The 26,555-nt window shown below is 35.5% G+C and overlaps 1 protein-coding gene across 4 annotated transcripts in view; it reads left to right on the top strand.

Moving 5' to 3' along the window:
- The window catches only part of LOC132110391 (signal-induced proliferation-associated 1-like protein 2), a 118,953-nt gene that overhangs the window by 41,709 nt on the left and 50,689 nt on the right, over positions 1–26,555 (top strand). For all 4 annotated transcript variants that reach the window (XM_059516957.1, XM_059516955.1, XM_059516956.1 and 1 more), the window contains exons 2-8: positions 4,874–6,644; positions 12,421–12,554; positions 13,981–14,169; positions 19,655–19,829; positions 21,093–21,196; positions 24,203–24,360; positions 25,880–26,456. In XM_059516957.1, coding sequence (XP_059372940.1) covers positions 5,255–6,644; positions 12,421–12,554; positions 13,981–14,169; positions 19,655–19,829; positions 21,093–21,196; positions 24,203–24,360; positions 25,880–26,456 — 2,727 coding nt within the window. In that variant the 5' untranslated portion in view covers positions 4,874–5,254. The remainder of the gene's footprint in view (positions 1–4,873; positions 6,645–12,420; positions 12,555–13,980; positions 14,170–19,654; positions 19,830–21,092; positions 21,197–24,202; positions 24,361–25,879; positions 26,457–26,555) is intronic.

Raw genomic sequence — 26,555 nt, 5'->3', positions numbered from 1 at the left:
CTGTAAGAATTTAAAAAAAGATTAATAGATACAATTAAAATCTAGAATTTAAGTGGATAAATTTAAAGTTCCGGTTTTTCCCGCTTTTTTGAAGCTTTGATTGGGTTTACAGTGTGCAATATAACGTGTGTTCTTGTTTCGCGTGTAAAAAAACACAGTATTTTTCACACAGTTCACCTATCTGTTTTCACTGTCATAAAAACGGGCTGATGACTTCCTTGTTCTATGAAGCCCCTCCTTCACAAACACTTAACAAGTTCTGATTGGGTCAGCGGTTCCTGTGTTGTGATTCGACAGCAGCTGAGCGCGCGCTACCCTCCTGGAAACGCAATTGGACTAGTTTTGAGAAGCAAGTGTGCAGGAGCATGTGCTGGAGATGTACTTATAATCACAGGAGCGTTTTTACTGACGAGATGCGCATGAAAATCGCATTCAATTTTTTTGCACAGCCCTAACATCTAGTTAAAAAGCTAAACAGCATTGGCCTTTGTGTAATAAGTTACAGAAACTGTTAAACGCACCAACTTAAATAATAAAATACACTGGTTGTGGTCCATAAACAACGCCTTCTCCAGACAAAGAGCGAACTGCTCCATCTTTCAGGAATAATCTTTGTGCGAATCCTTCATTTTTTGAGATTGAGGAAGCTGTCCTCAGCAAAATGTGCTGCACATAGTTTTACTTGTGGATAATAATTTTCGGGAACCGAGTTAAACATAAATTGTAACCATTAATCTCCAAGTACAGCGTCCCTGGGAAGGACAAACAAAGATGATTGGACTACGAGATGAAAATAACAGCGTTTCGACGACATGGCCACAAACACAAAACGCAGCTCTTCCTCTTCTCCGTCGGAGCGCAACAAGGCCACGCCCCCTTTTTGTGAATTAATGTGGGCGGAGTTTAGTCAAAAAACTGTTTTAGTGACGTCATTACTGCAGGAACTAGAGGGATGTAGTCCAAACGGGTCGTTTTTTGTAGGCGAATTCTGTTAAATAAAATATCTCGCTTGGCATTGAACTTTGAGCATTAGAATTTTACAGATGTTGTTTATACTCTAACAACAACATTACACACTAACTAAAGTTTAAAACATGGGATCACGAAGAACGGGACCTTTAACATTTTAATTAATAATCAAACAATAAATAACTTAATTAAAATTAAAAGTTGTGCCCATTCACACCTCACTGCTATTTTGCCACAATAGCTACACTGTGGTTTATTAGAAAATTACAATTAAAAACAAAACAAAAAAAGAATAATAGTTATGCCCATGCACAATTTTCTATTACAATGCCACAATAACTACAGTGTGATATTAATTTAAGCAGTTTTATGCAAATAGGTTAAGTAAAAAGAAATAAAAACTATCTTCAAAAATAACTTCAGCTTTAATTGTGCATTATATGATGGCAAAAATAAAATAAGCTTGGACATTTGTATCAAACATCATGCTAATATTTACCTCCAGCGATCTCGTCTGAAGCAGATGACAGCAGCAGGTTCTCCTCAATACTCCCATAGCCTCTAATCAGGCCACCATGTCAAAAGATTATTTTAAGACCTGGCGAAACAGCACCAAAGACACGAAACCGGCCCATCCAGCGACAGAAAATGAGTTCACTGCCATAATTAGTTTCGCAGAAGCCTCCCCCTCCCCCTCCCCAATTTCATTTCTTTGGCCTTGGAGGTTGACCAAAGATAAGGACTGCTGAGCTTTTCTCGTTAAAGACCTCTGTGTGTGTGTGTGTGTGTGTGTGCTAGACCTCTCGTTGTTAGCCTCCTTCACACACACACACAGAAGGCCCAGTCAGTAAACAAACCCTGCACAGGTCAGAGGTCGTGGCAGGGATGATGTTTTTTCTGCTGATCACGAAGTTGTGCTGCAGTCAGGGGCCGCTGTAGAGAAAGACACGATGGAGAACATTTATCACTGTCTGTGTTCTAGATCGAGACCACCATGACGTCTAGTGTATGTGTGTGGCAGATGTTTACACTTTCCAGAATCGTTCCTCTCTCTGTTTCTCTGTGGGGAAACCAGCCTCCAACCTCCATCCGATCTGATTTTCTTCTTTTTTACATTTTACTAGCAATGCACAATATATTTATTTTTGTGCATTACTAGTAAAATATTTTATTTATTTATTTATTTTTTAAATAAATAAATATCTCAATATTGGTCAATAATGATTTATGTTTATTAGCCAGTATTAAATATTTAATTGTTAAAAAAAACACTAATAATTTAATAATAGTTAAACATAATATTTAGCAAATCTCAAAATGAATATAAATTTTACAATTAAATTATAATAAATATTTAGGTCGAAAAATAAAATAATTAATCTTATTGGTAATAACGAATATTTATGCATGTAATTTATTATGCACAGTAATAAAATATAATATTTTTATTAAAATAATTAACAGCTTATTGGTAATAATGAATACTTATGCATGTCATTTTTTACATTAAGTAATAAATTATTAAACATTTCATGTCAGTAATTAAAATAACAGCTTATTATTAAAAATAAATCATTCATTCATTCATTTTTGAACAATATAAAATGTTTTGTGTGTCGGCCATTTAAATAATTAACAGCTTTTGTTAATAATTAACATTTTATTTATTTATTTGTTCATTCATTGATCCATGCATTTATTTTTGTATTAATAAAATTTAATAACTTTTGTCAAACATTAAAATAATTAACAACTTATTTTTATTTGAAATAATTTTAATTCATTATATTATTTTTTTTGCACAATATTAAAATATATATTTTTTTTATCTTAAAATAATTGTCAGTTTGTTCATAATTAACTTTCTTTCAATAATTTATTAATCTTTTATATTCTTTATATTTAAATATATTTTTTTGTGTGTGTTGTCTATTAAAATAATTAACAGCTTAGTAATTATTAACATTGATTTATTCATTTTAGTACAATATTAAAATCTAATAATATTTTTGTCAACCACTGACATAATCAACAGCATATTATTAGACAGAATTTTACTGTAGCTTAATCTTGTGACTTGCCATTATAATAGTGTATTATTAGCCCCTGTGTGATGAATTGCTCGTGGTGTTTTTCATTTTTAGATTTATTTGGACGTAAGCATCTGCTAAATGACTAACATCGCCAGGAGAAAGTGTTCTAACATCACGGCCTTCACAAAAAGCCTTTGGAAATTATTGGCAGGGTTTATAGCATGTGGTTTGCTTAGATGAACGGCTCTGTTTAGACATCATTTGGATTTAGGCGTTTAGATTTGTAAAGAGCTTTTGTGGAAGAATCTTTCTATTGGAATTCAGCAGCTTATTCAGAGTCTCATTATATTGAAGGAAACCCTTTTAGTCACAGTTCAATAGTCGCTGAATGTTTTGAGGACATGGTTTTTTTGACCCTTCTGGTGTGTGTGTGTGTGTGTGTGTGTATCTTAATGATTGTGTCAATGTGAAAAGGGATTACGTAATCAGAGCTCCTCTGTTTTGTCCTTGCTCATCCTTACTGCACTGGGATCCAAAATCCTGCTTTTTTTCTATCGTTGTGAAGGACAGTCCAAGGGGAAGCGGTCTAGGAAAAGTCAATGCAATTAAAATTCAATGCAATCAGAAAATGATGTTGGCTGTTCTCGTTTTCTGATTTCAGCTGTTCTCAAATTCACATAGAAATTGCACAATGTAATATTGAAAAGTTTGCTTGCAATAATGTTATTTTTAGCCTGTTTTTGGACATGCACTATGTCATTCTTCAAATTAACATGTGATACCATGATTTTTCTTAGAGATGAACCTAGTCAAAGGATGCCATTATGGTTTTCAAAGTGTTTTTCTGTAGGCATGCACCAAATATTCGGCAACTGAAATTATTTGGCTGAAAACAGCACAAAAAATCTCTTTCGGTGTTCGGACGAATAAGCGAATAGATGAGTATTATGTACCGAACAATGACTAAATCAATCAAACAGAGGCACGCACTAATGCAGTAAACATGTCGGCACTTTGAAAGTGTTTAAAACTATCAGAGAATGATGCCGATATCATTATAAGCATGAGTTTTGCCCCTTATTCCTGTTGTTAATTTTTTTAGATTCAGTTCACAAAAAGGCTCATAGCGTTTACATTGCAAGTCAAGCTATATATTGGATTTAGCAGGTATTTTGGTGGACTCATAGCAATGTTAGATCATGTTACATGATTCTTTATAGCACATATATATATATGGATGCATGAATGTGGCATGCAGCCGATATTCATGAACACGAAAAACCCATTTAGGTCATCAGTGGCACCTTCCCAACCCACAAATGGTGAGCCGCACAGCCGAGCAGAAGTGAAGTTCAAATGCTGGAGTCCCCATTGGGAACCTTTAAGCCTTGTCTATATATGTGTGTTTATATGAGCTATATGCATTTATAGTTGTGCATGTAATATATGCATTGCAATTTATGACCCAGTACTCCGGTGTGAATAATTGTGGCATGAAAGTAGCATGTTCTCCTTGCCTAATACATAATCAATTTTTAAAACCATTGAACATTCCCTTAGGTTTATCCTTCTGTATGGCTAACAAGACTGATTTTAACCCCTATTTGGCCAATAAAAGTAAAATAGGCATTCATATTTCTGAAAGATCTCTTTGTGTGAAGACCTTCTTGAAGGAGTCATCGTGCCTGTTACGCCTTAGACACCCCACCACTTATCTAACAGTTTCCATTGTTTAGTGGTCATATGTAGGTTGTGAGAATGACATCCAACTGTTCTCTATGAAATCCTGGAAGAGTATCCGAATAAATATATTCTGCCATTCTCTGTGAAATGCCTTAATGTGCTTTTGTTTTTCTCCTTGCTCCCAACAGATCACTCTCCTCCAGCTGTTGCCCTAAATTAGCTGAGCTCTGTGAAAGGAGAGCTGTTTCAACTGACCCCTTCTGCTCCTTGATGCTCCAGCCATCCATGACCCCCAAATGCTGCCTGTCTTTCATCAAACTGGTCACTTCTGGAGAAAAATGGACTTGTAGTGAAGGGTGGCCCTTTATGTGGGCTTACTCCCTCTAGGACGACTCTGAAACTAGTTGAGATAGCTGGCCTGGGACTCAAATAGGTGACCCATGACAATGTAAGCAATAAGTTGACTTGATTTCTCGCTTTCCCAAGCAGCTGCAAGTAGGATATGAGCTTGAGTCGTGGGTATCGGTGATAAAACAAATCTTCCATCGCTTAAGGCCTCCTCTTACGTCATGCAGTCATCTGAGGAATTGTTTAGCAGGAAGCTGAAAGCATTAAATGGGAGTATGGGACATCCAGCGGGCAACACGCAGGGCAAGCTGGAAGGGGGTGTCAAAACGAATGGGACGCCTGCTATGCCTAAAATGGGGGTGCGGGCTAGGGTGACAGATTGGCCCCCGAAAAAGGAGGGTTGGGAAAGCCGAGGCGGACCCAACTATGAGACTGTCATTACGGCCTTTCAGAACGGACAGCCAGACCAGAGTGTAGAGATCACGGATTTGGGTGAAGCACCATTGAAGCCTGATTATTCGGATACAAAATATTCCCTGAGTGACCTTTTGAGTCTATCTCCTTTGAAGGGACTCCATCCCATTCGCCAACGGAGTAATAGTGACGTGACCATCAGCGACATCGATGCGGAGGACATATTGGACCAGAATGCTGTCAACCCCAACACCGGCGCCTCGTTGCATCGGGAGTACGGCAGCACATCCTCGATTGAACGTCAGGGTCTTGGGAATGATGGGTTCTTTACTATGTTGCGAGGATATCGTATTGACAACTTGGATCATCGCAGCGCCCCACCTGCCGGCTTCCCAGAGCTCCTTCACTATGACACAACCCTCTCCCCAAGCTTGCAGACCGCTGCACAAATAGCTCGCGGCGAGATCGTCCGCATCTCTGGCTATGACTACGTGGACAGCTCCCTCCTCTACAGCCGAGAAAGAGAGAAGTCCTTTATGCATCGTCTTAAGTCTGAATCATCCGAGACATCGCTTTTCAGGAAGTTGAGGACTATTAAGTGTGAGAATGACGGTCTGCGGCTCTCCACTGAGCAGGACGACCGCCGGCCGCTCAACTTCCAGAAGTGCTTTGCTCACTATGACGTCCAAAGTGTCCTCTTCAACATCAGTGAAGCAGTGGCAAATCGCTTAAGCCTCAGCCAGAGGAAAAACACCACCACTGGAGCTTCTGCCGCATCCCAATACCAAGTCCCAGGAGGTGGACAAGTAGGTGGGAATACAACTGGACCTTCAACCATGTTCGAATCGCCGCTAGGAAGTCGGGAAGACCTCAATCCCAAGGAAAACCTGGATGCGGATGAGGGGGATGGGAAGAGCAATGGATTGGTGCTAAGTTGCCCGCATTTTCGCAATGAGATTGGTGGTGAAGGGGAGAGGAAGATATCTCTATCCAGGGCCAATAATGCCACCTACAGCGCTGGAGTAGAAAACTGCTCTTTCGAGTCCTCGTTGAGCTCCCACTGTACCAACGCTGGTGTGTCTGTACTGGAGGTGCCACGAGAAAGCCAGCCAATCCACCGGGAAAAGGTCAAGCGGTACATCATCGAGCACATCGACCTGGGAGCATATTATTACCACAAATATTTCTATGGGAGAGGTAAGCCTTTTCATTCTGCATGAAAAACAAGGTTGATTCTTGTTTGTTAAGCTCAACAGGAAAACTAAATTGACCTTTCATTCATGATTCTATTTAAGATGATTCATCAATGTATGCTATTCCAAATTGTTGCTCTGCCTATGAAGCATATTTCCTCTTTAGCTGATGTCAACAAAAGGTTGTTTTGGGGCTTTTAGGACTCTGGCATGAGTTATTTCTGGGGCTGAGATTTTTGCATATCCATTTGTAGTAGTTTCCGTTTCAGATCAACCACAAAACTTTCCACTACCATCTGCACTTTTATGGGATTGCAATCTCACACTAATTTGCCATTTAGTAAATCTGGCCCTTAGTATTTTCATAGATAGGATCTTCAACATACCAGTGTTCCAATCCTGTACGAGTTTCTATCTTCTGTTGAGCACAAAAGAAGATATTTTGAAGAATGTTGGTTAGATTTCACAGCAGCCATTGACTTCCATGGCATGGAAAAATATTGTGAAAGTGAATGGCTACTGTCAGCCTATTGGTTACCGACATTCTTCAAATTACCTTTTTTTGTGTTCCATATGAGGGTGAGAAAAATGGCAGAATTTCAGGACTTTGCTAAAGACCACAAAATACTAATTACTAACTGAAAACTGATTTGATTTGCAGTGTAAATTAAAAAAAATGTGTGCATTGAAAGTATTGGATGTTGGTCTGACAAGGTTTTTTGAGGCATGGTGTTTGTAACACATTTTGAAAGGAGAAACACTTGTGGCAAGGATTGAGGTGTGAGAATGTTCTCCTGTCATTGGCCTGTGATTTGTCATGTGAGAATAGACAGGGTGAGGTGCAGCTGTTCCCCTCTGAGGAGCCGTGATGCAGAGCGAGGCGAGACGGGATCCCCTCCTCACCGCTCTTCTTTAAAACAACTCAGCGTGTCTAGGAATGGAACAAGCAAATGATACCTCAACTTATATTGCACAATGTCATCTGTGTTTAACTGAGAATGTGTCAGCATCTGTCAAACTGCTTTTTTTTTTTGCATGTCTGCACATCTGTATAGTCCTGACAGGATTGTGTTACCCATTCCTAAGCTCTGGAAAACAGCTGCTCCACCTCTTCCCATGCAGAAATGTGTTTCTTTCCTTTAACTAAGCTGAATAATGAGCCGCGGCCTGTGGGTGAAAGCTGCGATTGTGTCTTGCACGTTCACAGGCTTTCCAGCCATAGCAAATGAGACAATTACAGCTCAGCTCAAATGAAAATAAATAATTTTAGCCAGCTTGTTCTGTTGGGAAATAGATAATCATCCACCGTGCCGTGCCGCCAAAGACCTATCAAGCAGAAGAGCTCAATTTTCTTCATTTGTTCAGGGTTATATTTGACATTAATTAGTCCTTTGCATTTAACTATTTATTTTAAGGTCTGTTTAAAGAGGAAAGTAGTTTCAGTGTGAAAATCTAAATTGATCCATTTGGCTTTGTGAGCTATTAGTTAATTCAAAACTAATAGGCAGATATTGATTTATTTAGTTATTCTTAGGCTACTGTTGTTGGTAATGCATTTTTGCTAATATCTAACTAATAGTTAACAGTAATTTAATGTGGCTTATGCAGTGAAGAGTAACTAAAGTAATGGCAAATGGCAGATTTAAAAAGGAGGTTTAACATTTGTTTTTCAATTACAATTCAATTGCGATTTAATGCATAACTTTGAATACATAACTTTAAACTGAATGCATAACTTGAATATATACAATTTATTTAAATTGCACAACATCAGTTTTAATAAATGCAATGCATTGCTTGAATGCGTAACTAAATTTATTTAAATGGAATGTGCATCTTTGAATTGAATGCATAACTTTATATCAGATTAAATGCAATACATAACTTGAATGCATAACTGTAAATTCTTGTCATAACTTAAATGTATTACTTTAAATTGAATTCATTGGAATGCATAACTTGAATGCATAAATTACTTCAAGATGAATGTTGGTTTTTAACTATTTAATAAAGAAGCTAATTTTATTTTGACAGTCTGACATTCCCTACTTCAAACTAACAGCCAGGTCCATTTAACCTTTCATATCTGATCATCACCCCATCATCGTCTCTAGAGGGACGTGGAAAGGACAGACCTGTCAACATGTCCACTATCCCCTTTCACACCTTGCTTTCCATGATGCTTTTATCACCTAGGGAGAAGCATTGATTCCATTAACTTCCTCTCCTGTTTTCCCCTGTTTATGATCAAGATGCTGCATGATCAGGGATGCAAGACATGGCATGCCCTCTGAAAGTCTGCATTAATGCATGCTTCATCTTTTCTAAAATCATGGCTCAGCTCAGCCAGTCCCGTTGGTGACAAACTGATGTGTCATAGTTACATTTCACGTTTTGTCTTTTTATCAGAGTGTTTAAGGTGGTCATAGGTCATGTTTTTTTTTTTTTTTTTTTTTTTTTTTTTTTTATGTTTGCTGCTTTGTTCCCAGTACCAGGTTCAAACCACTTTCAAAATGACTTTTCCCTTCTCTCCGATTTTGAAATCCAGTTTGACAAATCTTACCATTTAACTTTGTTTTGTCGAATATCTAGTCAAAATGTTGCAAAATTAATATTTGTGTTTTTGACTGGTTGCCATTTGTAAAACTATCTTTGAATTTTTACAGTCAAAATTGTAAAATATTATTACAATTTAAAATAACAGTTTTCTATTTGAATATATTGTAAAATGTAATTTATTCCTGTGATCAAAGCTGAATTTTCAGCATCATTTCTGCAGTCTTCCGTGTCACATGCTCTTCAGAAATCATTCTAATATGCTGATTTGCTGATCATTTTTGGTTATTATCAAAGCTGGTTATTACTGGATCTTCCAGCAGGGTTCTGATAAAGTCATGTTGTTTAACTCTTTACTTCAGCTTTGTGCTTTAACCTCTTGAGTGCTTTAGAGAGGATGAGATGAAGTGTCCCGGTGAGGGTGTTTCTTCTTCTTCACCCCTGTGTTTTTGAGGTAGATTAAAGGGATAGTTTACCTTCAGTTGCTGGTCTTCATTGACTTCCATAGTATGTAAAAAAAAACACAGCAGCTAAAGGTGAACTATCCCTTTAAGGCCTGTTCGTGGAGGACAGTTTCAGATCTCTTCCATCGTTCAGGTCACAGCTTCTATCATAACTTCATATTAGATCATTCACATTAAGTGAGCTGCTCAATCCCTGTTTATTTGTATTTTTTTCTGTTGTTGTCCCGCATATTTTTTGTGAGAGTTTTGCATCATTATCGCAATGTTTCAATGTCATACACAGTGTCCATCATGTTGCATAATTTGGTCCAAATGCATGTTTGTCTCCAAAGGGGCTTATTGAAAAGGATATCAAGAAGAAAGAGGTTAAGCTTCGTCTGTGGCGGGTTTTATTTCTGTTGTTAATCTCTGGCAAACCCCTATGGAGATTATGGTTCATATATGACACTAATGTGCTCTGAAATAGACCACATCACTGGCATGTTGACATTACAGATAACTAGAAGGGCATTTAAATGTCTCCATTATAATGCAAAAAAAAACAACATTACTTTACATTTACATTTATTCATTTAGCAGACGCTTTTATCCAAAGCGACTTACAGATGAGGACAGTGGAAGCAATCAAAAACAACAAAAAGAGCAATGATATATAAGTGCTATAACAAGTCTCAGTTAGCTTAACACAGTACACCTAGCAAGAGCTTTTAAATAATATAATAAATAAAAAGAAAACAGATAGAATAAAAAAAGAATAGAGCAAGCTAGTGTTAGAGGTCTTTACACACACACACACACACACACACACACACATACAATTGCAAAATTAATGAAAAAAAATAGAATACAAAAAGATTAGAAAGGTAGTTAGATTTTTTTTAAGAATAGAATTAGAATAGTGAGTGTTAAAGTTAGAGGGTCAAATAAAGATGGAAGAGGTGTGTTTTAAGTCGATTCTTGAAGATGGCTAAGGACTCAGCTGCTCGGATTGAGTTGGGGAGGTCATTCCACCAGGAGGGAACATTTAATTTAAAAGTCCGTAAAAGTGACTTTGTGCTTCTTTGGGATGGCACAATCAAGCGACGTTCACTTGCAGAACGCAAGCTTCTAGAGGCACATAAGTCTGAAGTAACAAATTTAGGTAAATGGGTGCAGAGCCAGTGGTAGTTTTGTAGGCAAACATCAATGCCTTGAATTTTATGCGAGCAGCTATTGGAAGCCAGTGCAAATTAATAAACAGAGGTGTGACGTGTATTCTTTTTGGCTCATTAAAAATTAATCTTGCTGCCGCGTTCTGGATTAATTGTAAAGGTTTGATGGAACTGGCTGGAAGACCTGCCAAGAGAGCATTGCAATAGTCCAGCCTGGACAGAACAAGAGCTTGAACAAGGAGTTGTGCAGCATGTTCCCAAAGAAAGGGCTTGATCTTCTTGATGTTGAATAAAGCAAATCTGCAGGATTGGACCGTTTTAGCAATGTGATCTGAGAAAGTCAGCTGATCATCAATCATAACTCCAAGGCCTCTAGCTGTTTTTGAAGGAGTTATGGTTGATGTGCCTAACTTGATGGTGAAATTGTGATGAAACGAGGGGTTTGCTGGAATCACAAGCAGTTCTGTCTTGGCAAGGTTGAGTTGAATGTGATGGTCCATCATCCAGGAAGAAATGTCTGTTAGACAAACTGAGATGTGAATAGCTACCGTCGGATCATCAGGATGCAATGAGAGGTAGATTTGAGTGTCATCAGCACAGCAGTAGTATGTTTCTGCCATGTTTCTGAATGACAGAACCTAATGATGATATATATATATTTTTTTTTTTGCATGAAGCATATCAAGAGCATGTCATATTTTAGTCCAAAATCAAAAGAGAAAATAATTTATGAAGTATTTAAAATTAAGTTTTGATTTGTTTGGAACAGATGATCAATTGTAATGAAAATAACGTCACAATGCAAAAATCTTACCGGTCCTAAATTTAGTGTTTAGTTTAGTTTAATTTAGTTTTTAGTTAAGTAAGAGGCCTAACAACATCATTTATCAAGTATATAAAATTAATTTACTACAAAATAAAATAAATGTATGAACTTATTTGCTCGTTTGTTTTTATATGTTTGGAACAGATGATCATAAATTTTCCTGAAAATAATGTCACAAACCTTAATGCTCCTAAATAAGCTTCATTTTCTATATTATAATTTTGATGATGAATATAAAGAAGCCTATCTACAAGATCATGTCATATTTTACAAAAAAAAAAAAAGTACTTTTTGTAATGGCTGATCCTAATAAATGGTTCGTATATTATATATATATTATTTAAAACAAATGCAAAATATAATTCTCTTTTCATGAAGTGAAATATTTTCTTGACAGACTTAAGATTCATCCTTTTAGTCATACACATATAATTTCCATTGCAGAAGTTTTGTGGAAAAATGATGTCAGGGATCAATAAACATGAATCATTTCCATTTATGTTGTCCATTTAATCATAAAGTATGAAAGTGAATAGCTGTCTTATGTAAAGCCAGTATGACACACAGAGTTCTCCTTCCTTTGGTCTGTAGCTCATTATAGATATAGAGACTTGTGTTTGTCATCTCCTCAGTGTGACCTCTCAGATGAACAGCACTAGAGCGGCTGTCAATGGCCACTTCCTGTCGGGCTCTTCCTGTCTGCACTCTGTGGGATATTCTTGGAAAGTGTTATCTGTCCTTCTTGAACCTGACCTCATATCTCTCCTGTGGTTTAACTCTCAGAGCACCAGAACTACTTCGGCGTGGATGAACACTTGGGTCCGGTGGCCATCAGCGTACGGAGAGAGAAGCTGGATGATGGGAAAGACAAGGACACAGCGCAGTATAACCATCGCATCACCTTCAGGACGAGTCAGGTACTGGATGAAAGCACATCAGTCACTCAACTAATGTTGATGTACACTAGGATTTGGAATTAATTGTTATTTAGCCTGTTATGTAATTAATTAGTTTGAAAATTAATTGATTGACCTCTCGAATTGTAGTAAAAAATGTAAGTTGTTTTAGATATAAAGATTAAATTAATCAATGAGCTTGGAAATAGTTCCCCATTTAAGTTTTATTAAACATTTAAACATTAATATAAGAAGGTAAAAGTCTCCCTTTTTCAAACTTACAAGCTATAAAATCTATTAAGTTTTAATTTCTGTAAAAATATAAATATAGTAAATATTTATCATCCCCAGTAGAAATCCATTGGCAATAATTGGATTTGTCTGCAAAAAAAAAAAAAACAATCTGTCCAAATAATGAAAAATGTGCTCATATTTATTTATTTATTTACTTACATACAGTGCAAAAATGTCACAATGTAAAGATTCTAATGGTCCTAAAATAAACTTTTTATTTTATTTGATTTGTTTATTATTCATTCATTAATTTATTAATTTAGTGTGGATAATCTTTAATTACATTTAATTAATTTAAATAATAATACTAGACCTAAGTTGAACTTAATTATCTTTATTAAAAATAAATTTTCCTTTTCATGAGGTGAAATATTTATTTGTTTGTTTGTTTAATGTTTGGAAAGATGATCTTAATTATCATGAAAATAATGTCACGGTCAAAAAATCATAATGGTCTAACTTTTTTTTTTTTTTTTTATAATTTCTAAACAATTATTCTACGAATAATATTATTTATAATTTTTTTTAGGATGGATGATTTATTTTATGAAATTTAATTTGACAGACCTAAAATAAAATACATTTTCTTTATGCAATATGAGGTGAAATATTAGTATTATTATTATAATTATTGAGGACCGTAAATGCAGATGTTGTCTGCATCAGTTCCTCTCTCTAATCAAACGCGTCGTTGCATTAAACCTCATGCTTTGATCTTTAGCGTCTGATGGCACTCGTTCTCAATTACACTGAATTATGAAGCCTAGATACTTGCATGAATCAAAACCTCAGAATGAGCCTTTAAAGAAATGCTAGTGCTTCATATCAGCGTTCAGCATAAAAGGCTTTTACTTTATAAGTGCAAGTGCAGAAATAAGGGTCGAGACTCAATTTCTTCCTTCCAGATTTTCATTTCATTGCCAATAACTTGATATCCCAATGGATCTATGTGGTTTTTTTTTTTAAGTATTGAGTTTGCTCATAGACTGACTGGATTAGAATCATTTAGTACTTGAGGTTTGATATATTGATTAAACTAGTAAAGCCTCGTCGTGGGTTTTGGATCGTTTGAGGCGGGAAAATGTCCATGCTGTTTAATGCATGTGTTATAGATGCACTGTTCGATTCCTGCTCTGCTCTCTCTTTCTCTCAGTTAACTACCCTGCGCGGGGCGATCCTGGAGGACGCTGTGCCCTCCACGGCGAGGCACGGGACGGCCCGCGGTCTCCCGCTGAAGGAGGTGCTGGAGTACGTGGTTCCTGAGCTGAACATCCAGTGTCTCCGACTGGCCATCAGCTCACCCAGAGTCCCAGAGCAGCTCCTCAAACTGGACGAGCAGGGGGTGTGTGTTAGGGCACTCACATACAGCTGCACGAGTAAACCATAGTCCAGTATGCATATTAGGAATGCACGATTTGGGGAAAAAATCGAATTGTGGTTTTTCTGATAAGTATTGCCAGAAAATAAATACATTTAATGCAATTTAAAATAATTATTTGTGCTGTAAAGCTGCACAATTTGACCGTATTTGGTGATTATATATTAATATGTCTATAAAATAATAATAATAACTAATATTAAACAATAAAATCAATAAAATACATTATTATTATTATTATTATTATTATTATTGCTACTACTTCTAATACTATACTACTACTGCTACTAGTAATCATATTGAATAAAACTACAATAAATAAAATAAGAAATATTGCTATTGTGTTATTTCACTGTAAAATAATAATAGAGAGTATTTATGAAAATATAATAATAATATTATGTAAAATACAAATAAGTCTTAATTTCCTAATTTTCCTACATTAAACAGCAGAGAGCATACACTTATAATTATTATTATTATAATTATTATTAACAACAACAACAATAGTAAAATAAGAAATTAGAAATATTGCTATTGTAATATTTCACTGTAAAATAAAGAGTTTTTAAAAATAATATATATTTTTTTCAGATTGTAACTGTAAAATAAAATACTAATATTTATGGCTCTCTTAATTTTCCAGCGGTTAACCATCAAACTTTTATTTTGGTGGAAAACCGCAGGAAGCGTGTATTTATTTAATGAAAATGCAGCCTTTGCTATTGTTGTACATGCACTAAATCATTTCACGATTATGTATGGTGACTTTTATTAAAGAGTAACTAAACCCTAAACCAACTTTTTTTAGTTAATGATCTATAAGAATGGGGCTTTATTAGTGCTGTTCATTGATTCGAGTAACTTTTTGGACATTTGAGTATAAAGTGTTTTAATTCTACAATATATGGTGTAAAAACGTGTGAGTGCTGCCCTCTTCGGGTTGAACGGTGGCTACTGCAGTTGATTTTTCCTATTGGATGTTGCGGTGGTAGGTGACGTAAGCAGTTTCCAGCTCACCACGCCCCTTGGTACGAGCTACCACGCCCTTGGCAGTATAAAACCATCAAAATCACTGTAGTGAGTCAGGAGCTGGAATTGCGAGTATTGGTAACGACCAGGATAGACTATTATAGCATCTATTTAGCATAACAATTATATAGTTATTTAGATCTTCAAGTTAGCGTAGATTTATCTGTATTTAGTACAGTGGTCAGGATGGTACGGAGGTGTGTTGCTGGTTGCGACAGCACTCCTGGACTGCATAGTTTACCAGCAGACTTTAAAATTAAGCGCCAGTGGTTGCATGCATTTGGCCTGGAAGACCGTGAGTTCCCGCCTAGAGCTGGAGTGTGCAAACTGCATTTTACACGGGATTGCTTCTCCAACGCAATGGAGGTGGAGATGGGTTTCTCCACACAGCTCGCGCTGAAAAGCGACGCGGTGCGGGAGTTAAGACCGCAGTTTGAGCCAGCGGCTCGAATTGATATGAACAGACACCTCGACATCCTCCACTTCAGGTGAAAGTGGGGGAAAAAAGTCCTCTACTTCAAATGATCGCTCTGTTGCAAAGCTACTTGCGTCATTACAGTCACTCTCCATTTTAGCGTCTCGAACAGCAGCTGTCAATCAATCCGTCACTGCGAGTCTCAGGATCACGCCACTCTCGCTCAGCCCCGCCCTCGGTTCGTCCCCTCTATCTCCGCTGTGCTCCGCCCACTTTTCAGCATATTTCCAAATATTGTCAGTGGGTGGAGTCAGGCTCTGAGCAGGGGTTTAGTTACACTTTAAATATTTTTGCTGATGTTTTATTACAATAAGCAAAAATTTTTGTTGTAATGTTCAGGGAGTGTGGTCAATCAATATGGGGTTTTCATTGACTGATTCTTCATTTTATCATATGTTTTGATGTATTGTATACTTTTCTGGTCAGAACAGGCATAAATTAGTCTGAGTTTAATGCAGCGATGCATCTTTAGGCTTTATTTTAAGCAGCCTTAACTCGCTGTGTTAAGATGCCTAAAGAATAAGTGAAGTAAAGCATTTCTCACAATCCAAATATAACTACAACCCAAGAGTACAGAAAGTGTTCATGCAAATAATGCATGGTCATGTGACCAACTGATCTCAGAAACACCGGATGCTGAGCTGTTTTTCCCCGGAATTAGATTTTATTTCAAACATAGAGGCGTTCCATTCCCGCCCTTTCAGTAATGCTTTATTATCATCTTTAAAGAGAAGTGCTTCTTTAAGATTTCTTGAGTGTTTTTTATTTTTATTTTTTACGAAATTAATACTTTTGTTTAGCAAGGATACATGAAATTGATCAAAAGTGCCAGCAAAGACATTATATTGTTACAAAAGACTTCTATTTCAAATAAATGCTGTTCTTTTGTATGTTCTATTCATCAAAGAAACCTGAAAAATTAATTCTATCATGGTTTCCACAAAAATATTGTGCGGCACAACTGTCTTCAAAATTGATAATAATCAGAAATGTTTCTTGAGCAGTAAATCATCATATTAGAATGATTTCTGAAGATCATGTGATGCTAAAGACTGGAGCAATGATGCTGAAAATTCAGCTTTGCATCACAGGAATAAATTATATTTTAACATATATTTGCATAGAAAACACTTTTTTTTTATTGTAATATTATATCACAATTTTACTGTTCTTTTTTTAATCAAATTAATGCAGCTTTACTAAGCATAAGAGACTTACACAAACTTTTGAACACAATTTCTTGGCGTTTCCCTGTGATATGAATGTCAGACTGTGGATTCACATTGCCACATTTACTGTGAATTATTTGATTTATTTAGTATTATTATTGTCAAGATCAGACGTCGTGAGAAAAATCCCCAGGTGTTTAATCTCACATAAGAGAATAACATTCCATTACTGCATGAAATGCACTTTATTGATCTCAGTTTCATGTTTCTCTGTAGAAGCTTGTAAGGGTTCATCCCAAAAGAGTTGCGTTTTATCATTGTCCCATCTGAGTCAGTCGAACAGGATACTCATGTGCGTTTATGCACATTACAGCGAAGCAGGGGAGTCTGGGTAACGTGTTGAATTGCTATCAATTAGAACAGACTTGATGTGTTATTTGTACTGGTGTTTATAATTTAAACATCAAGTTTTGGCACAAACCACTTCAATCTCCTGCAGAATTTGTATCTAGTTATTTAGCGATTTTGTAGTGGCTCTAAAATGACATGCTTCACCTTTAAGGAAAGGCTGTGTGGAGATGAACGGGGGTGTTGGCCTCCTCTGGGGAAGCAGGTGTGAAAAACAACACCTATCTCAGATAATGTGCTAATGCCCCCCATTCTGCCACCGTGTACAGAAGAGCAGCAAGCGTACGCTTCACCTCAGACTGCTGCGCGAGAGTCTGCTGGTGACAGATCATGAGAAATGAAGCCTTTCATTCCATTTCCTGTGCCTTTTTTCTCTCGTATGTGACTGCGATTCCTCGTGGGATGACAGAATCAGTGGAGGCTTAGCAGAAACACAACCTCTGCAGCTAAATGCATCAGTAGGGTTCTGGAAGTGAAGATCTCATTAGATTTTTTCATCCAACTTTTGCAGCATTTTAAGGCATGCCATGACATCTGAGGTTAAGAAAAAAAAAAAAAATATATATATATATATATATATGTGTGTGTGTGTGTGTGTGTATGTACAGTATATGTGTGTGTATATATATATATATATATATATATATATATATATATATATATATGCTCACACTTTCATTTTTTTTTACATATGTACATTTTATAATAGTAAAAAATAAAAAAGACAAATTTATTAATACATTTTTCAAGTATTTTAAGTATAAAAAATGTAATAAAGTTTTAATAAAAAATGTAATTAAAATTTTAATTAAACTTTTTAAATATTTCTAAATATCATGTTTTAGGTAGGCAGCTCACTAGGGTTCAACTATTTGATGCTGTTGAGAGAAAGTGCTGTTGGCTCATGTTCACGTTATACGTATATCTGACTCCTGCAAGTATTTTATGTCTTCTCATTGTTTTCTTGGTAGTAAATCTGTGTTGGCCGTATATAAACCTAGTGAGAATGTGTCAGCGGTTTGGATGTCGTCCTTTACCTACTTTTATACCTTGAGTTTACTGCACTCATCCCTGTGTGTGTGTGTGTGTGTGTGTGTGTGTGTGTGTGTGTATTCTTCCTGAAGCCAAGTAGGGCATCTCCTCTGGACTGCATTAGCGCTGCTCGAGCAGACGATGTGGAAGTCACTGGCTGTTCCTAATCTAAAACATTCGGCTAAGGGTTTCCGAGAGCGAGGTCACATGACAACAGAATGGTAGCACACTGGAAATACTTGACCCTTATAAGAGAAAGGAGGAGCGTTTGGCTTTTTTAAAATCGTTCATCACAACTCAATGCTGGATTGTGTCTGACTGTTTTTCTAGCAACTGTACGCTGCTCACTTCTGATCACATGAAATGAGGGAAATTCAATGACTAGCTGGAATCATTAATGTTGAAGTGAGGAAAACAGGGGGTCTGCTGATCTTAACCCACTCTTTTGATGGTTTTAAAGCGGTTTGAGCACTTTGTCAGCTAAACTAGACCAGCAAACCACCTCTGGCTAGTTTGTTTGTTTATACTACTACTAGTAATAATAATATAATTGTTATTATATATTATATTATATTATATTATTGCACTGATTTTGATGTTAAATATTTTCTTGCATTTCATTTTGTGGATTGTACTGCTTATTTTATATAAGTACATTTTATTTTATAGATATATACAGATATTTATTTGCTTAAATAGTGTTATCGCAATTTTATTAGTTTTTTATTTTAAGCATATTGAAATACCATATAAATATTAAACGAATATGTAGTTGGTTGGGCAACCCATTCTTTATATATATATATATATATTTAATTTGATAACAAAAAGTATAATTTGTAAAAATAAAAAAATTATAATAATTAAAAAAGTTATAACTTAGAATTTAGAAATATAAAAAATTACACAAAAAAATTTCACGATTTAATCTAAAATTAAAATCAAAATCGAATATGAAAATAAAAGTTAATTCAAAATATTATACAAGTGCATCAGTACATAAATAATTAAATAACTAAAATAACACTTCCTCTGACTAAACAAGAACATGTATGTTTCCAAAGGAGAAAACACACACGCATATACATGCATACATACCCACAGTATGTGTGTGTGTGTGTGTGTGTGTAGCAGTAGCTTGAGAAACCTGTTTGGAAGTGATAACTAATTCAAAGTTAAATGACACATTTCACCTGTAATTTCAGGTGAAACATGGCGATCCCACATAGTTTATCAACGTAATCCTTCCATTTCCATAATGATGATTAAATCCTCATGAATACATGAATGCAAGAGGATCGTTTCATTCATGTATTCTTTGATTGTGTTGCAGCTGAGTTTCCAGCACAAAGTGGGCGTCCTGTACTGTAAAGCAGGTCAGAGCACAGAGGAAGAGATGTACAATAACGAAAACGCCGGGCCGGCGCTGGACGAGTTCCTGGATCTGCTCGGTCAGAGAGTCCGGCTGAAGGGCTTCACCAAGTACCGAGCTCAGCTGGACAACAAGAGTATGTGCTAATGCGAACACCATCCACGTACAGCACAGAGCATATCAGCCTCAGACGCTGCACACTCTCTATGTTGCTGGAAGAAATAGCACTTTTCCACATTTACAAAAGAATACAGTATATATACCTAGTAATCAAGGTCTAAGGGTTCCTAGAAAGAGTGTGAGTGTGTGACCCTGGAGCACAAAACCAGTATATTTGTAGCAATAAATAAAAAAAATATTGTGTGGGTCAAAATTCTACATTTTTCTTTTATGGCAAAAATCATCAGGATATTAAGTAAAGATCATGTTCGATGAAGATATTTTGTAAAATCCTACCGTAAATATATCAAAACTTTTTTTGATTAGTAATATGCATTGCTAAGAATTCATTTGGACAACTTTAAAGATGATTTTCTCCATTTTTAGATTTTTTTTGCACCGTCAGGTTCCAGATTTTCAAATAGTTGTATCTCGGCCAAATATTGTCTGATCATAATAAATCATACAGTACATCACTGTAAATATTATTTATTCAACTTTCAGATGATGTATAATTCTCAATTTTGAAAATTTTGGTTTTGTGGTCCAGGGTTACATATATATATATATATATACACACACACACACACACACTACTGTTCAAAAGTTTGAGATAAGTAAGACTTGTAATGTTTTTTTAAAGAAATCTCTTCTGCTCATCAATGCCACAGTTATTTGATTAAAAATACAGAAAAAAATTTAATCTTGCAAAATGTAATTACAATATAAAATAATGGTTTCTATTTTAATATCCTTGAAACTATAATTTATTTCTGTGATGCAAAGCTGAATTTCCATCAGCCTTCAGTGTTACATGATCCTTCAGAAATCCTTCTAATATGTTAATTTATTATTAGAGTTATCAATGAAATAATACACATTTACTGACCCTAAACTTGTAGAACTGTAGTGTGTCTGTTTTAAATAAATGCTCTTCTTTTTTTTCTTTTTGTTCATCAAAGTATCCTGAAAAAAAGAATCACAGGTTCCAAAAATATATGAAGCAACAGTTTCCAGCAATATAATATAATAAATCTGCATATTAGAATGATTTCTGAAGGATCATGTGACACTGATCCCAATAATCCTAAAATAAGACGAAATACTACAAATACTAGATACTGAAACTGTGACGGCGAGTAAATACTGACTGGAGCAGCAGAGAACAATCCAGAAAAGCTGTTTCTGTAGTGCAGGATGTGTTTGTGGTGTGTTGACTGGCTCTGCGGTGTTGTTCCAGCGGACTCCACCGGCTCTCACTCGCTCTACACCACATATAAAGACTATGAGCTGATGTTCCACGTGTCCACGCTCCTGCCCTACACTCCCAACAACAGACAGCAGGTGCGTCTCCACTACACTTACACTCCTTATGCTAATCAGCTCTGCTGTGATTGGCTCTGATCAGCCTGATGGGATTTATTGTGACTAATAATAACTGTACATGGTATTAACCATCATATGTACTCGTTATCAGACGCTACCATCGTCTGTCAGTCACTTTTGGCACACAGTCTTTACTTATTTAGTTAGTTAGTTTGTTAGTTTTAAGAGTTGCTGTGGCTCAGTGGTAGAGCATTGTGTTAGCAGCGCAAAAGGTCATGGGTTCAATTCCCAGGGAACACACATAATAGAAAAATAAAATGTATAGCCTGAATGCACTGTAAGTCGCTTTGGATAAATGTAAATAAGCCCCATGCTCTTTGGTACATTCTCAAATCATGCTAAAATACATGATCATCAGGTTTTGATATTAATATAGTTGATGTAGTACTTCCCATTGTTCCCAATATATTATATATATATATATATAAAAATCTTTTTTTCTCCCTTTTTTGAACAATGTTTCAACCCCCAGTAATTTTTATTTTATTTTATTTTACTTATTAATGTATTTATTTATTTATTTTTATTTGCTATTAATATGTATTTATTTTTATATATTCAGAAATTAAAATATATATTTATGAATCTAAGTATGTGAAAGTAAATATGAATATGGAAGTATTTATAATTTTTTTTTTTTTTTTAATTTATAATTATTATCTCATCCATTTTTGAACAGTATGTTAGATTTTTTCCCCTTCAGGTTTTTTATTTTATTTTATTTTATTTTATTTTTTCTTCCTTTTTTTGGATTATATGTTTTTGACTTTTTTATATACCTTAAGGTTTGAGCATTTTATAATTATTTCCCAACCTGTCCTCCAACCAATACGCTCGTATAGGTCGTTTGTCCAAATCCCTGAAATACGACCCATCAGAGCGTATACTACAATTGTGCCCCTATCGGCAAAAGGTCGTTTTCATATTAATGTTTTGTACTCTTTTATTTGCCCTCTGGTTTGTGTTTCGTGTAGCTCAGTTGGTAGATTATTGCGTTATACCTTGATATGTAATCATGCTATCATGGGTTCGATCCCAGGGAATGGATGTGCACGAAAATGCTCAATAAATCATAATTTAGCATGATTTCTGTGAGGGTTAGGTTTAGGGGTGGGGTTAGGTGTGGTCATTCGAACGAATAAGCCACCTAGTAAAATATGTAGGAAATAATGTGAGATCGGTGTAAAAAGCCCACGCATTTCATTTAAATAAACGTGCGTTTTGATTGGTAATGACGTTATACGTCATTTTATGACGACAGACGCAACGCGATACTGTCATTATTTTTACGCCCGCTAGAGGGCGCTTAACTTTAAAACGTAAATATAGGTCGTAATAAGGTGCTTGCACAAACGACCTATATGGTCGTTTTTTGTTGGAGGACAGGCTCTTATTTCCAGCATATATTTTCATTCTGAACTCTATGTTAGCATTTAGGTTCTCTTCTCTTTTCTTTTCTTTTTTTTTCTAAATCGTATGCATGTGCATTTTCAAGCATTTACTTCTTTTTAAGGAAGAAAACAAAATAATATGTGGAAAAAATAAAATTCATTGGAATTTTGACACTCAGAAAGACTGCAGACTTCAAAAGTCGCCATTTGATTTGAAACTGTAAATAAGTCTGCTTTGGTAAATGCATTAACTGCATCAAAAAGTATTGCCATTTAAATAAATCTGATATGTTTTATATAGCATAATATGTTTTTAGTCTATCAGAAGCATTGACTTCAGCTGTGTGTGTCTTGACTGGAGCCATATCGCTGTCATTTACGTCTCTTGACAGTCGATTGGCAGGATTAGAGGACTTTCTGTCTTTCTCTTCTCCAACTTCAATTCTGTTTGATTGCGCAGGATTAGTGAATAAATCCCTGTCCGTAAGCTTCCAGAAGACTCGGGCACAGTTCAGTCTCTCATCTTCTCACCCATAATCCTGTTTGTAACCCTTGGCCACTCACAGAAAGGCAGACTCGGGGTTAATGGAATATTAAGAGTTCCTCACTCCGTTGCCTTATCAAATATCTCAGAGAAATGAAGGACTGACTGTGCTGAAAACCTCTCCAGATTCAGATATTGTACTTATGGATGAGCTTAAAAGATTTTAAGTAGTCTTTCACAGCATCTGCAGGCGTCTTTTGTTCCATTTTTTTTGCACCAAAATTATTCCAGATGGCACATTGAGGCGATTGTTTGAGGTTTTATTTATTAATAATAACTCTTATATTTTTCATCTGTTTCTTTTTGCTGTGAAAAAATTTTTTTTGGAGGGGAGAGGGTTTGATTTAGGGGACATTTTTATGCAACAAAAAGTTATTATCATTATTAGTAGTAGAAGTAGTGTTAGTATTAGTGTTATAGCTTTTCATTTATTTATTTTACCCTCATTTTGCACTTGGCAAGTGTTAATTTTGCACTTTTTAGGAACATAAAATTATTTTTGTTGTTATTAAAATTAATAATAATAATAATTGTAATTTATTTTCAGAATTTTAGCTATTATTAGTAGCAGTAGTTAATAAAAACCTTTTAAACAACCTAAAATTAATAATAATAATAACAATAATATTTTTTAAATATATAATATAGTTTTTGTTTATTTATTTTTAACATAAAATTATTATTATTATTATTATTATATAATAATAAATATAATTAATTATTATTATTAGAGTTATTATTATAGTTGTTGTTAATAAATTTTTCACTATTTTTAGCAATTATGTTCTACTCTGCAAGTGTTAAGTCTGGGCCCTGGTTATAAAATAGAATTGAAAATCAAATTTTCGGTTATTTTTCAGTAATCAGGGTTTCATTTAGTATATATTAGCTGAATGATCTGGATTGTTATTTCACCTTATTTCAGGGAAAACAGGCCTCACTTCCTGTTCCTGTTCTTGCTTATGATGCAAAAGATACTGTTTGACCTGTGACGAATCCATTCACTTCTGTTCTTTCTCGTCTCACCAGCTGCTCAGAAAGAGACACATAGGAAATGACATCGTCACCATCGTGTTTCAGGAGCCTGGTGCCTTGCCCTTCACACCCAAAAACATCCGCTCTCATTTCCAGCATGTGTTCGTCATCGTTAAGGTTCACAATCCGTGCACTGAGAACGTCTGCTACAGGCAAGTGAACCAGACGCCTCTGATTTACACTGTAAATTATGATCGCTATGATAGCTGTTATACTTCTGATGTCTGTTACTGTGAACAGAAAAATATTAAAGCTTAAGGACCTGCATTAAATGCTGGAGAACATGAAAATCGATCATGTGTCAATGCTTGGCTTGCCTGTAATTTTTAATTGCCTGTAGTTTTTGATCTTCTGTTTAAAAGCAGTGCCACAGGCTGTTTGAGACGTTTAATTATTGCAATTAAAGACTAAATTATGTAATAATAGTGTCTTTTCCAAATCCCTTTCTGTTATCTGTGAAACTCAAATGGAGAATTCTGGTTTTTGCAGCTGTTTACCATGTATAGAAACCAGTGGCTGAAAAGCCCAAAAATGGACAAAAACTCATAGAATTACCATAGAAATAGTAGTCTTGTGAAGTCATACTGTAGCTTTACGTGAGGAACAAAGCTAATTTTGAGGCAGCATTGACTGATAATCTTCTCTTCTTCTCTCCATGTCTCATGTTGTTATTGTTAACTAAAACGATTAAAAAAGTTATTTTTCGTCATTGAATAAGATGAAAAATGAAAGTGAAAACTTTGTGAAAATTAATCAGATCAAATTTAATTTATTAGTTGCATACATGCAGGGAACTGCTACTCCTCTACATTAAAATAAAAACAGTAAGAAATTTAAAAGGTGAATATTAACAATAGAATATAGTAATAAAATAATTTACATTTATAATACAAAAGTACAATTATATATTTTATGCTAAAATATAATATTAACAAATTTAATTCAAATATAAAAGGTAAAATATATTAAAGCAATTTCATTAAAAATTAAATTTTTTTATTTAAAATAAAAACTAATTAAACGTACAAAAGCACAACAAAATTAGAAAAGCTTAAATAAAATTTAAATATTAAATGGAAAAACTACAAGTGAAAAAAAAGTTTAGGAAAAATTATATTTAAAAAAAAAAATATATATATAAATGTTCGCTAAATTGACTACAACTGAAGCAAAAACAAATGAGCTAATAAAATAAATAACCTCATAAATATAAATTATAAAAACTATAAAAACATATAAAATTACAATATTAAAATAATATTATAAAAAATAAAGCTGAATATATAAAGAAATGCTTAATAAATACTATAATAGTATACAAATAATATTATAATAAGCTTATTATAACCCTGTTGTGGCACTTCTGTCTCTTTGGTGACAGTGTTGCACTTGTGTTTCCAGTGAATAAAGACTTCTCTTTCAGTCTGTCTATCATGAAAATCTGTTGGAGAATCTATCATATGTACTACTTTTATGATGCTTGTTTTGTTATTTTAGGAGCTTGCCAGTTCATGTACACTGCTGCTTTCTTTTAGCATGAACTTTCTTCAAAAAAGTTTTTCCACTGAATTAGAATATTTCTTTTAAATGTTTTCAGATCTTTGAAGTGCATCTCATATTGTTTTGCATTAGTTAAACCGGTCATTCAATCCCTCGTTGTGGCCTTTGCAGTGTCGCGGTATCCAGATCGAAAGACGTGCCTCCGTTCGGCCCTCCCATTCCTAAAGGTGTGACCTTTCCCAAGTCAGCCGTCTTCAGGGACTTCTTGCTGGCCAAGGTGATCAACGGAGAAAACGCGGCGCACAAATCGGAGAAGTTTCGTGCCATGGCGACCCGCACGCGGCAGGAGTACTTGAAGGACCTCGCAGAGAATTGTGTGAGCACGACAACGGTGGACTCTGCGGTCAAATTCAGCTTCATCACGCTAGGAGCCAAGAAGAAAGAGCGAGTGAAGCCACGGAAGGACGCACATCTCCACAGTGTGGGCGCCATCACCTGGAGCATGGTGGCACGGGATTTCCGCCAGTCGGTGGACGTGGAGTGCCTGTTGGGGATTTCCAACGAGTTCATCGTGCTGATCGAGGAGGAGTCCAAGAACGTGATTTTTAACTGCTCCTGTCGGGACGTCATCGGCTGGTCGTCTGGCGTCATGAGCATCAAGATCTTCTACGAACGCGGAGAGTGCGTGATGCTTTCCGCGCACGACAACTGTGGAGAGGACATTCGAGAGATCGTGCAAAGACTCGAGGTAAGAGCATTCCTGTTTTCTTTACAATTTCTGTGGTGCGGTCACATTTACCACTGCTTGGTGAAATTCTGTGAAACAAAATCCATGCGTTTTGTTATT

The sequence above is a fragment of the Carassius carassius genome, chromosome 30, assembly GCF_963082965.1.
Source record: "Carassius carassius chromosome 30, fCarCar2.1, whole genome shotgun sequence".
Taxonomy (NCBI): domain Eukaryota; kingdom Metazoa; phylum Chordata; class Actinopteri; order Cypriniformes; family Cyprinidae; genus Carassius; species Carassius carassius.
This window is presented reverse-complemented; position numbering and strand designations above follow the sequence as displayed.